At 43.2% G+C, this 13408-nt stretch overlaps 1 protein-coding gene across 1 annotated transcript in view; it reads right to left on the bottom strand.

The window, feature by feature from the left end:
* Positions 1-12475: 12475 nt before the first annotated feature.
* The window catches only part of TDRD5 (tudor domain containing 5), a 106771-nt gene continuing 105838 nt past the window's right edge, over positions 12476-13408 (bottom strand). Inside the window, exon 18 of the mRNA XM_034667729.1 lies at positions 12476-12786. Coding sequence (XP_034523620.1) covers positions 12542-12786 — 245 coding nt within the window. The 3' untranslated portion in view covers positions 12476-12541. The remainder of the gene's footprint in view (positions 12787-13408) is intronic.

Here is a 13408-nt window from a genome sequence, read left to right as displayed (position 1 = left end):
GGGTCAGCGCGGCCAAGCTGGGGCCCCGCTGCAGGGGCCAGGGCAGGGCACGGCACTCCGTGGCCAGTCGGGGAGCACAGTGAGCAAAATTCGAGGGGAAAGAGCTGAACACGAAAATGAGAGAATGCTGAATCCAAATGGCCCATTCCCAGTGTCGCCTGGCCGGTTCTGCCTTACAAGATCCCTCGGCCTGGGCTCCCCTCCACATCCCTGGGCTGTCCTGGGAGGTATCCTGAGTTCTAGCTAGCAGCTGGCCATTTTTTTTTTTTTAAACTAAGAAAGAACCAGTTCTTGCTACTGGCATATAGTTGATCCCAAGGCCTGCTTTTTGTTGTTTTTTCCTTCCCCCGTATGCCTGGTCAGTTGCACTAGGAAGCTATCTTCTTTTAGTAAAGGATGAGCTCTTTTAATAAATTTAATACCATGGAGACAGGAAGTTACACAGCCTGTGTCCAACAGGCCCGTCATAAATTTTCATCGGATTAGAAAATGACAGCCCTCTCATCCATCGACAGAGATGTGCTGCTGGCCCACCTAGAAGGCAGCGGGGAGAGAGAAGAGAACACCATCCTCTTCCTGAAGCTACTTCTTCCTCCATCTTTCTATTGTATGCATTTCAACCATGTTACCACGACACTTCTGCGAACTGCCCTAGATTTTTCTGGTTAGCAACGGCCTAGTAAGATGGTCACGTCTCTATTCGGTCATTCAGAGGAGTGCAGAAATCAAGTGGGTTGAAAACGTACACAAAGCCGTGGAGTAAACACCATCCCCGTCGTCTCGAGGGCTGCTCCCGGGGGTGTGGTGGGGGAAGGTCGTCGGCGGCACGTCGGCTTCTGCGCGCGCATCCTGGCTCTCGCGCCGCACCTTCCGGCCGGCGTCACCGCACGCTGATGCCAGCAGGCTCCCTGCGCTCACCGTGCTCCTCGGTGCGGGCGGCCGCCGGGGTCACCCGGAGGGGAGAGCAGACGTTCTGCTCGCGGCTCCGCCTCCGTAGCCGCTGGGTTTTTCTCTTGGGGTTACCAGAGGAGGAAAAAGCCCCCCCGGGGGGGGGTGAGAGGATATGAAGGGCACCCGGAAGCTGTGGCGCTTTCTTTGGAAAGGGGGCAAGGGTGGCCCGGCAAGGCCCTGCGCCCTTTCATTGGACCAGACAGGCAGGCACCTCACAGTAAGGGGCTTCTAGGGAGCAGTGAGTTACCTTGTTTATCCTCGGATCCTTGGAGTTTTCCTTAAGTCCTGGCATGTAGGAAAGAAACAAGTTAAAGCAAAGAAAAAGAAAAGAAACCAGTGTTTTGTTAAATAGAGGGCAAGGAGGAGGGCCCAGGGACACGGCAGTCGCCCCCGCAGAGAGGTGCGGGCACCCTCAGGACGCCCCAGGACCAAGGGCCTGCCGCAGGCCGGATGTAAGGGCACTCGCTGCTTCGGCCAGTAATCTCTCCGGGCTCTACCCTCGCAGGTTCTTCACATACTTGTCCTACGGCAGGATGAAACGGAGGGGATATAATGCAAGGGAGAGGAACACCGGCTTTCGAAATCATTCCATCAGCCGGCAAATACTTATCATGGACCTATGTGCTGTCGTTTTAGCCTCTCGGGCTCCAGCTCTGAACAAAGCAGACAAGATACCTGCCTTGTGGGGAGCTTGCATGCTGGCTGTTGGACACAGACAACACAGAATAAAAGGGCATATCCTATGTTAGAAGTTAGGTGCTATGGGAAAAAAAGTAGAGCAGGGTAAGTGGGGGGAGGGGGCGATCAGGAAGTGGGGATTAAGCAGTAATTTTCAAAATGACCTCTCTGAGAAGATGCAGAAACTGGAGGGAGAACAGCCAGGCAGAGTCAAAGGTGGGAGCTGCCTGGTTGTGCTCAAGGAAAGCAGGGTCAGTGCGGGTGGAACGGAGTGGCAAGGGGGAGGTTGTGGGAGAGGAGGCTAGAGACGCAATGGCTGGGGCGGGGGGCGGGGGAGCATCCTGCAGGACCATCCTGTAGGACCTTGTGGGTACTGTTGGTAGATTTAGCAAATAAAACACATGGATTCCCAGTTAATTTGAGTTTCAGATTCATAATGAATATTTTAAAAGTATAATTACCTCCTAAATATTGCATGAGACATACTAAAAAATTATCCATTGTTTATCTGAAATCCAAATTGAGCTGGCCAGCACCACCCCTTGAATGCCGTTGGAGGGACTCTGAGGAAAACCGAGAGCCCTTGAAGGGTCTTGAGCAGAAGAGGGATTCCAGTAGACTTAGAGCTTGAACCGTTCTCCCTGGCTGTTTTGTGGCGAACCAAGGAAAGAGCGCTGTAGGAAGCAGGGGAACTAGATGAAGTGGGTGAAGGAACCCAGGCTAAACACCACGGTTCAGACCAGGTGGTAGGAGTGTGGGCCATGGGAAGAGATGCAAGCCCAGACACATTTTGAAGGTACAGCCAATAGGATCTCCTGGCTCACTGGGTGCAGGGTATGAGAGAAAGGGAAGAGTCAGTGAGAACTCCAAGGATTTTGGTCTGCATAGTTCGATGGAGGGAGTTGCAACAACTAGTTTACAGAAGGCTCTAGAGGTGGCATGGTTTGGGGCACAGGTGGAGCCAAGTTCATGAGTGCCATTTTGGACCCGCTAAGTCTGAAATGGCTTTTGGGTATCTGAGCAGAAACGTTTCGTAGGAATTTGAGTGTGGAGCTCAGGAGAGAGCTCTGAGCTGGAGATATAAATGTATAAATCTAAATCTTCGGGATGTAGATGGTAATTAAAGCCATGAGCCTGGAGGAACTCAACGAGAAAGCCAGGCCTGCTGCCTTTCAGCATTAAGAGGTCAGGGCGAAGAGAAGGAGCCAGAAAAGGAGGTGTGGACTGACCAATAAGTAGGAGGGAACCTAGAGAATGTGATGTGCCTCAAGGAGAGAAAGTGTCAAATGCTACCGATAGGACAGGCACAGTGAGGACTGAGGGCGGACTACTGAATTCAGCAGAGACCACTGGATACCTGATCAGGAACACTTGGGCAGAATGGCGAGGGCAGAACTGGAATGGGTTTAAGAGGGAATGGGAGAAGCATAATGGAAGACAATATAGATAACTCTTTGGAGAAATCAGACATTTTAGTTCCTGCAACTTATTAGATGTGACTTTGAGTAAATTACTTCATTTTCTGAGCTTCAAGTTTCTCTTGTGAAAAAGAGTAACAAGGATGCTGTGAAAATTAAATATGTAAAAGGTACAGCATATCCTAAGTGTTTAGTAAATTGATATTAACATTATGACACAGTATTAATTTCTGTGTAGTAAGATACCTAACCTTTCTATGTCTCAATTCCCCTATCTGTAAAATGGGGGTAATAAACAGTACCTACCCCATAGTGTTGTTACAACGATTAAATGAGATAATCTACATAAAGCACTTGGAACCAACAGCTTGTGCCACGTTCTGTGAATGTGATAAAGCTCTTACTTTGCAAGCAATTCTCTTATGAATGCTGGTCTACCCATTTTGTAAATGCAGTGGTGCCCAGAAGTGAACAGGGTGCAGAACTTATAAAATAACTTCCTGTCTTGGATAATACTATCCTTGTGCTAATGTGATCAAAACTCATTAACTTTTGATGGCAGCTGTCTCTGTGGCTTTGTGATGTGTAAAGCCCTCTCCAAGTGACAGTTATTATAACAGACTCAAGATCTCATCATGAGTTAAAGCCACTCTCTTACACCAGGGACTTTCCTTTCTTTTCCCTACAACAGAAACCTTTAAAGGAGGTAAGAACCTGTTTTACCCTGGAAAGTCCAAAATAAAGATGGAAAGGTGATTTTTTTTTCTTAGAATTTTTTCAATGGAGCAAGATAGAGTTAGTAGTTGTTGCTTCTGAATATGAGTATAGGCTTGTTGGTGTCTCCCCACCGCCGTCAAGGAATAAAAATAGCCATAAAGTAGTAAAGTCTGAGTTGTGTAAAACAGCAGCTTACATGAGTACGGTCAAATGGGAGAAATTTTAAACTGTGGGAAAGAAGATCACCCAATGAGAATTACTCTAAGACCCCTATTTCCCCCCAAATTCACTTTATGTCACTCAGCTTGTTTTTTTCAAGTAAAAAGGGAGGTTGGAAGAAGGGAGCTCCAAGCTCCAGCTGCAACTCAACAATTCTGTGCAGTGAAACAAGTATTTCACGGAAAGGCTTTGGCGCCGGGCTTGGCAGCAGAACGCCTGTCCCAGAGCGCCCCCTGGCCGTGAGGAGAGGGCAAAACCGGCTCTGCGAACAAGGCTTCGTTTTACTTTGAGAACAAAAAAGTGGTTATTGGTTTTTCGTTTTTAAATCCAGTGTTGGTGAAGTGGTTCCCTCATTAACTCTACTCTTACGAACAATTCAAGCAGAGAAATCCTAGGTTTATAATTCCTACATTAAAACTCTCATGAAGTCTTCACACACGACTTCCACTCCATTTTAGCAGCTGCTCCTGAAAGCTCAGCGGCGTGTCGTCTAGGAGAGCCCAGGCAGGATCACCCCACAAGCCCTCAGCTAGAGCCCTGGGTTGACAGCAGACCACCCTCACATTCCCGCAGACTCCTTCCAAAGGCAGCAGGAAATTCAGCTTTGTTCAGGTTTCATGTCACGGTTCCCAGATAAAATGAGTACTGTCTGGGTAGCAAACAATAGGAGAGCGAGCGTCACACCGGCTCCACCGCTGGGCGTGTGGCTCCAACAGTTGCCAGGCCGCCAGCGCTTCTGGTCCTTACTGAGAGAGGGGGAAAGGCCACCACAATTCAAGCACGTACTAAAGCCTTACAGTATTTAGTGGGAAAGTGGCACCGTGGTATATAAAAGAACATGATAACCAAATTACGATCAGTGTGTGGGAAATGGGGAGTTGCTAATAAGTGGGGTTAGAGCTTCAATAATGTGAGATGGGTAAGTTCTAGAGATCTGCTGTACGACACTGGGCCTATAGTTAATATTGTACTGCGCCCTTGAAAGTCTGCTGCATTCTTACAATTAAACTTAAAAAATCAGTTGCCGTAGGCCGTCACAACCCTGTTTCTAACGCAAGAGTTCTCAACGTCTGTCTGTCCCAGCGGCTCCCAGCACCTGGGATGCCAGGGAGGAAGGGAGGGGAGGGTGGCCGGTGGGCTCACTAGCACCAGGCAGAAAGGCAAAAGAGGGGATAGATGGCAGGCAGGAGCCGGGAAGCCTGACTCCTCTGAAAAAGTGCTCTCCTCACCGGCAGTCTGCTCCTCGAGGTCCTCCCTTGAGAACCACCCCTCTAAAGTTTAGAGGAAGGGCAGGCCATGTGTCTGCGTGTGGTGTCTCCTGGTCGGGCGCTGGGAGTGTCCTCCTGCACAGTGGTTCTCGGCCCTTGCTGCTCACTGCACCACGGGAGCCCAAGCCGTGCAGGATTTCTGAACGCTCCTCCAGGTGATGAAAACGCAAGGCCAGGCCTGCACACGGCTGCCCTACCTGCTGCCTCCACGAGGCTTGGTCATGGTGTGTCACCAGGGTTTTATTTTCAGTGGGAATCCATAACTTTACCAGTGAACATATTTCAAGCTAGTGGTGGTTTCCCTGCTCATTTCTTTAGTTGCGTTGTTTTTAGATCACATGTTCTCACACGACACTGAATTCAAAACGGAAAACCTCACCATATTAATCTCCAAAGTCAATATATTCTTAAAAAACATTAATGGCAGAAAAGTCACCAAAAAACCAAAAGGGGTTTCTTGATAAGGAGAGCAGATTCTTCGGTTTCTTTCATTTTTTTAAAAAAGATCTTATTTATCAGAGAGAGAGAGAGGGAGGGAGAGAGAGCAAGAGTGTGTACAAGCAGGAGGAAGGGCAGAAGGAGAGGGAGAAGCAGGTTCAACGTTGAGCAGGGAGCCCCATGCAGGACTCGATCCCAGGACCCTGGGATCATGACCTGAGCCGAAGGCAGACGCTCACCCGACTGCACCACCCAGGTGTCCCTCATTCCACTTTGCCCCTGGAGTGATTATTTGGCAGGGTACGGCACTGCCACAGGTCTGCCCCGCCCTCCTCATTACAACTCGATTTAGCCCCAAACTCAAGAGAGGCCACCAGAAAGTCCATGAAAAGCAGTTTACGTCCAAACTAATATGTTAACCCCAAAGAGCACTTTTAAATGCATTTGTTTCATCACTGAACCTGGGTCTGTGGTGCTGAAAGATCTTCTGGAAAATGAACTGGGATGTCAGAGATAAGTATGCCTCCAAAAATAAAGAACGATAAATTAAAAAGAGTCAATTTGATAAATCAAACTTTTCTGGAAGGAGGCCATAGAGACTGACTGCTGAGAATTCAGCAGCAAATTTCAAACTGTTTGTTTTGTTTTTTGTTTTTTTGCCATTTTCTTTCACAAACCAAACCAGAAAAATAACCAAGTATGATTTGTGCAGAAGAATAACCTAGACAAAATATGTGGTCTCTCTACTCAGTTCTCATATCTGGAGAACATGCTCTTTATTCAACCTTCTGCAGTTGAAGTAGGATGTTTGTTCGTGCTTGATTACACTGTTCCCAATAAAGACTTCTGTTTTATAGACATTCAGAAAATAGCACTGTAGAAAAAAGATCAAGATTTCAACGAACCTTACTTATATCCTATTTGATCTTGTTCTCATTCATTCACCCAATAAAACTTACTGAACATCGACCCCATGCCAGAAAAGACATAAAGGTGGCTTGGCCTAAGGTGATGGCAGATTTACAGAAAGATAGGTGGGTTAGGAGGTAGAATTGGACAGGATTTGATAATGGATCAACTGCAGGGATGAAGGGCAGGGAGCAGTCAAGGATTCTGCTCCTAGGTTTGTATCTGAGGCAACCAGTGGATGGCACAGGGGACAGTGGAGGTAGGGGAGGGCGATCTTTCTGAACTCAAGAAAGTGTAGGGTAGGTTTCAGAGGGCGTGGACTCCTAGAAATTAGGAAACAATTTTATATGAATGTGAATGTGTACTTCCTTAGGAGACCACCCTCAGTATTTGACATTAAAAATAAACTTATGACCCCATAAAAGGTTAGGGATCACTGGTCCATTGCATATAGAGCTTGGAAATTCTTAGACATTATATTCATGTTAAACAGACAATTCTACTGAGTTGCTCATCAAATGGTCTTTAATAGGCTAAGTCTCAAGAGTATGCCACGCTTACGACCCGTTACAAGGACAAAGTAGTACCAGAGAGCTCTGATTTCTTTCAATTTAGCCAAAAAACAAAAATTCCCATAGAACTCTAGATTTGATACAACAAATTGATTTCCACAATGCTGAATGACTGTAAGTTTGAAAAGATCCTAAGCAAAGCCAATACAGAAGGCAGGTTTACTTGATACTTAACTACACTGAGGTTTGCTACACCTGATTTGCATTTTATTGAAAAACTCACCATTTTTCTTTTAAGGTTTTAGACAATTTTGCTGAGCCTCATGAATCTGAATGAAGTCAATTATGAGTAAAAACTACATAGAGACCAAAAAGTTTTGGTGGAGTTATGTTTCTGAATCTAGAAAGTTTAGCAAAAATAAATCAACATCAAAGGTGATGGAAGATCACATTCTAGCTGATCATAAACAGATGCTCCCTGCCCGAAATGTAAGGTGTAAAAAGTACACTATCACTTAATTATAGCCAAATGTTCCACCCCCTACTCCCAATTTATTTAACTATCCTATTCCAGATCAGTACAGGAATGTTACTACTTTTAAAATTCAGAAAAGAAAGGGTAACTTATGACTCGGCCCCATATCATGTATGTTTAAGTTTCATCCTTCCAAGCGAAAGGGAAGATAGGCATCCATCAGGAAGGAGGAAGACAGGTATCATGAGGAAGAGAAAGGGAACATCCTTCGGGGATACCCTCTGCTTCACAGTCGATATCCTGGTACACACACAGTCTCACTTAGCTGACAGGTATTTTCCTATATATGGTACCAGAAGAGATTTGTCATCAGAACGTATGAGTGACAGTGGCAGTAACAGGATACTTTCATCAAGGAGCCATCTGTTGCAGCCAAGAAATAAACTGAGCTGACTTTGGTTCCTACTTACGGTCCCATGGAATGACAGACTGAGGATCAGTTTGACCAAATCACCTAAATGGAGTTTGAGAATCACCTAGAAATTATCTGCTCCAGGCAAACAAAGGCTTGGGATGTGGACTCGGACAATCAAGTGAGCAGCGGCAGAACGCTGAATTATAGCTGCCCGTGGAGAGCAGGCTTGCAATCCGTGTGTGGAAAGTCTCAGAAGAGAATTTAAGGACCTGGAACGTGGCTGAGAAGGGTCTGACATGTTGCTATATAATAAGAGAAATAAAACAAGTCTACAACGTGGCGCTCAGCTACTCAAGACGTGGCTCCAGTATGAATGAATTCCAGCTTCGTGGAATAAAAGTATTTACCTACAACATAGCAAAGATTTACAAAGGTCAAGAATAAAAAGGTCATGGTAAAAATGAAGACATATTTCAGCCAAGAAGAGTGTCAAATCTCTGTTTACACAACCGTATAAGCAAATTTTGTATTTTAGTCAACTAAGTTCTTTGGGTCACATATTCAGTGAAATATTCATTCCTCAGAATCATCACAACAAAAACTAGTTACAAAAAAAAACACCTAGACTTTTTTTGACAAAACAAATTCCAACATCATAAATATATAAATCAAACAAAATGCTGTTACAAACTCCAAACATAAGGCCAATCATAATTCCTTGATCCCATTAACTTCCCATTAGTTACATAACAAAAGCTTAGAGTGCAGAGAAAGAGTCCTAAGTTTGGTTTCCTCATCAAATTATTTATCTAAATTGCACTAAGACGTAATAATCAAGTAAACATTGTTTCTTATAAGCATTTTCCATAAATTTTAAAAAAATTTTAACCAAATATGAAACAAATTTTATACCAAACAGAAAGCTTTAAAGCATTTCCTGAAAACTATGTTTACAACCAAGAAATCTTAGCTGTGAATAAATTCTCCACTCAAGTTTGAAGTGGGTAAAACACTCAATTTCATGTGAAAAGTGGCACACAAGTCAATTGTGATTCTAAATGTTAGAGAAGACCTTGACTGAGAAGTTAAAATAATTTGTCTACCTGGTTAAAAATAGAATTTAAAGTATTCTGGTTCCAATAGGCTAATGACACCAAGAGCTTCCTAGATTGACTGGTGACTGATGAAATGAGACGAACGATATCTAACTGGTAGGAATAGGGCTATGTTCAAAGAATATAGGCAGACCGAGTTGCTATACACCTTGGCTGGCATCTTGGAAAACGTCAAGATCTGAACAGGTTCCAGGAAATGAAAATGTTGTCTTAGTGATGGCTCCTGCAAAATTATGAATAATGCTGTCTACGACACTGTACATGTAAATGAGATGAATTCTGAAAAGATATCAACAGTTTTTTTAGGAAAGCCTTGCTACACATGAATAAATGTCAGTAGGAAGCTTAAAACTGCTCTGTAGGATGCTGGTTTCTCATCCCTTACCGTGACCCTACCCGCCTCCCCCAAACTCAGATTCTTTAGCCACAGAATTGGCCCACTGTTATTTAAGCTAGCCACATTCAAGAATACAAGATCTTCTAAATCAATCTATCTCCCCTTCAACACCAGGGGTTTGCCCAGCTATCAGAACCACCATTCTTTTGGACTTACCTACCAAACTACGTCTTCTGGCGCCAAATCATTTAAATTACACAAGACAGAGTTGCAATAGTTTTCTGTGGAAAAGGCGCTGAGCTAGGAGTTAGCCCATAAGGGAATGTCAGGCATGGGACGATAGATGAGTCAGTCTTTCTAGGCTTAATCTCCTCATCTAAGGTGCCCTTTAGATTAAAACTCTATAATTCGAAGTCTTCAGGTTAGATGGAATCTGACTACAGGCAGAAGCCTCTAGTTGTCCTCATGCCTTGAAATGGGCAACTGGCATCTCAGATGTGTGAGTCAGAGGGTGGTTACAGGCTTAGCTGACTGCAGCTGGAAGGCCCCCTCTTTTGATATCTCATGGTGTGTTTTTAGATGGGAGATGGGTATTGGCTACAAGCCACTGGATTTAAAACCTGAGTGGCTATTCGTAAAGCTACTCCTTCCTCCATCCCTAAAGAGTTTATAACCAGGACTTTCCTTTACGTTCTCATCCCCATTCCCTCTCACACACTCAAGCCCCCACTTTCCAGTCAACACTTCTTGGGGGAACTCCATGACTTCTGACAGATCCTTAACAACAAAAATATGGGGAGGGGGACTGTTCTAAGTATAATATACATCAACTCATCTTTAGACAGTAAGATACAATTAACTTAACCCTAAACCACAGAGCATTTACCTATCTTTTCAACATTTCTTATTGCTATTCCTGCCCATGTACATGAATCTACTTACTCAAGTTCAAATGATCTAGTACTTTTTTTTTTTTTTTTTGATGCTTTGGGCTATTTTAGTTAACTGCCAAGCAAAACCCACCTTATGAGAGAAGGTAGGTAAACAAATTGGCAGATTGGCTCTCTTAGTCAAAGCCAAGTAGTCAAAATACCTCTCAGAGGTTCATTCTTCACTCTGCTCACTCAGGATGTTAACTATTAATTTCTAAATAGGCTTCTTTCAAAGTGTATTGACACTCATTAGTTTGAGATGCCTCCATCTCTCTATCTGGCCACTTGCAAATGGATGGGATCACAAGGAGCTTTGTTAGCACACGGATTCCATAACCCCATCTAACTGGCAAAGTGTAAAATTAGTTGCTGTCAGGTTACCCAGCATTGGCAGAGTTCCTCCTGGTAACTCATGCTATTACAGAGAGAGTTATAGGATGACCTACTAAATATGTAAATACTACCAGATTCACTTTGTCCCAAACCCAAGGACTGCCCATCTGGAGAAGTGAAGTATATTACTCAAACTTGGCTGCTTCTTTAAAGGAAGAATTCTAAGAAGCATAATTCCAAAATGAATTTTCTTCTTTAGAAACAAATTGTGGGTAATTACCTAAACCTACATGAAAAACAGAACTTTTCCAGTTTGTAACATGGTTGAGTATCATAAATGATATTTAACTGTTCACTGACCCTCCGTATAACTTTTCAACTGTCTTCTCCAATAAAGATGTCTGATATAAAATCACAAAAACCCAAATGGGAACCTGTTCTTTCTGTTGGATCAACTATCAGGATGTTTCCAAATTACCTCCCCCCTTTTTTTTGGTCAATTAGAATATCATCATTCTTACAGATATATTGGTATTCAAGGTGAATCTGGATTTTTAAATTTTATTGTATGAAATATGTTTTCTCTAAGGTTTTTAAACCAAAACCATCTGTATTTAGAAACTCAGGGTTTAACTTTGTTTCATGATTGCTTAATTCTAAGAAAGAAGTTTCAGCCAGTAATAGTCTAAATTTAAATGTACTTCATATTTACTTTCATCTCATTCTTTCCTCAGCAGACATTTTGCTGATTAAGTAGCTGAGAAGAGGAGAAATTCCTTATTGCAGAAAGAGAGAAAAGAAGTAGGGGCCAGCTCTGCCGTGTAATGCCAAAACAGGAGACCTTAGAGGAGGGACCCAGAAGGGGAGAATCGAATTATATGCAGCACACAAGTAATTCACAGCTCTTTCTCAGATTTTACTTCAAGAAATGCTTCTGTATTGGATTTTTAAAATTTGATAAATCTGGTATTTTATCACAAAGAATTTAAACTAGTACTACTCACATTCTTGAATTTCACCTTTCAGTCTCTTATTTCTTCTTGATGGGTCCTACTATGAGCTATATGGTGTTTCGCACAGTCTGACTTCAGAGAAAACCATGTTCCACAGATGCTTAAACGCTGACACTCCTAGGAACCGTGAGGCCTTCAGAGATGGCGCAGCCAAGTTGCAACAACCAGTCTCTAGAATTTTGTTATTAGTCTTCAGGAAACTGCCTGTACTGAAAGACTACTCAAAATTTTTAAATGTGAAAGTGTTTATATGACCAAAGCTTCAGGATGTGGATCTTCTCACTGATCCTAGCACTTCAAAGAAATAATAATGGTAAGAACTGGAGCCCTGGATTATCTCTAGGATATAGAAAATTTCAAATGAGAAAGAAAAAGCAGCCTTACAATTCAGACATCTTTTTTCTGGAGATAAGACTCTGAGATCATTTTTGTCTTACTAAATATGGATCACAAAACATTAGTTTTTCAGTTTTCATTTATCAGTCATGATATGTACAAGAAAAACATTTATAGAAACATACACACACAAAAACAACAAAAAATAAAAATTCCTTTAAACTATTACATTAAGGTGAACAAAACTATACGGAATAAGAAACACTGTCAACAGAAATTAAAACTAACATTAAATATCAATACTTACACAACGAAGTGGGCTGTTAGCAAAATAAAGCTAACATTCAGTCACACAGAAAGACAAAGGCATCAACTACCAAAATACTGTTTTGTCTCAATACCTTCTCCTTGTTTTGGCCTTGGGAAATCACGAAGCCCTAAAACACCGGACTTATTTTCTACCCTACTCCCTCTCTCACGCTTCCATCCTTTTCACACTGGGGTACCAGTGTAAGAGGCTCCTGGAGGTGGCTAACCGTGCAGCAGCTCCCAAGGCAGCGGTGGCTGTGCTCCGAGGAATGTAGAGCTTCTGGGAAATCTGGTGCTCAGGAGACAAGATCAAAGAGAGCTGGTCCATGGCTCCATGACTCTTGTCTTTGAATACTGTAATAGCATGGCTACTAGAGAAATCATTCTTTAGGCTCTCTGGAGAGCTCTCCACTGAAAAAGAAAGAAAACACAAGTCTATTCAAGGGGTTCTCACACTCACTGCCTTCTCTTTCTCATTCTAGATCTTTACTAATGTGTGTGACAATAATTTTCTTTACGTGGTGACATCTTCTGGTACAATTCGAGAGGATGACAGTCAAACCAGTCAACAAATGGAATGGAAATGAGAATGGGGAATTGAGACAAGATAAACCCTTGTTGGAATGAGGGGGATAAAGAGAGAGAAAAAATATACTTATCAACAGGCAAGGGAAAATTTCTTTCCAGGACATCACAAATTGCATATAATTCCAATTCCAGGGAGGAGTCCTGAAGCTCTCTTTCCTTCCAGCAGTGAGCACAATGGTGTCCCACAGCTGTTTTCTATTGCCAAAGTGGTTTCAGTTTGAGTCTGTACCAGTGTAAAGACAAAACTAACCAAGATGTTTGTAAGAAGTTCCAAAAACCAGTTATCAGCCATAAAATAAATTCCTTAGGAATTAGTGCCGAAGGAAGGAAATCCTAGGCATTGTCACATGCATACTCTAGACCGTGAATTGTTTATTACCTGCCTACAATGAAAGAAGGAGCTTTTGCCAGCATCGAAGCAAACACACTGCTTCCTTCAAGAAAA

This window comes from Ailuropoda melanoleuca, chromosome 8 (assembly GCF_002007445.2).
Source record: "Ailuropoda melanoleuca isolate Jingjing chromosome 8, ASM200744v2, whole genome shotgun sequence".
Taxonomy (NCBI): domain Eukaryota; kingdom Metazoa; phylum Chordata; class Mammalia; order Carnivora; family Ursidae; genus Ailuropoda; species Ailuropoda melanoleuca.
The sequence above is the reverse complement of the archived record's forward strand: the minus strand, read 5'-3'. Positions and strand labels throughout refer to the sequence as shown.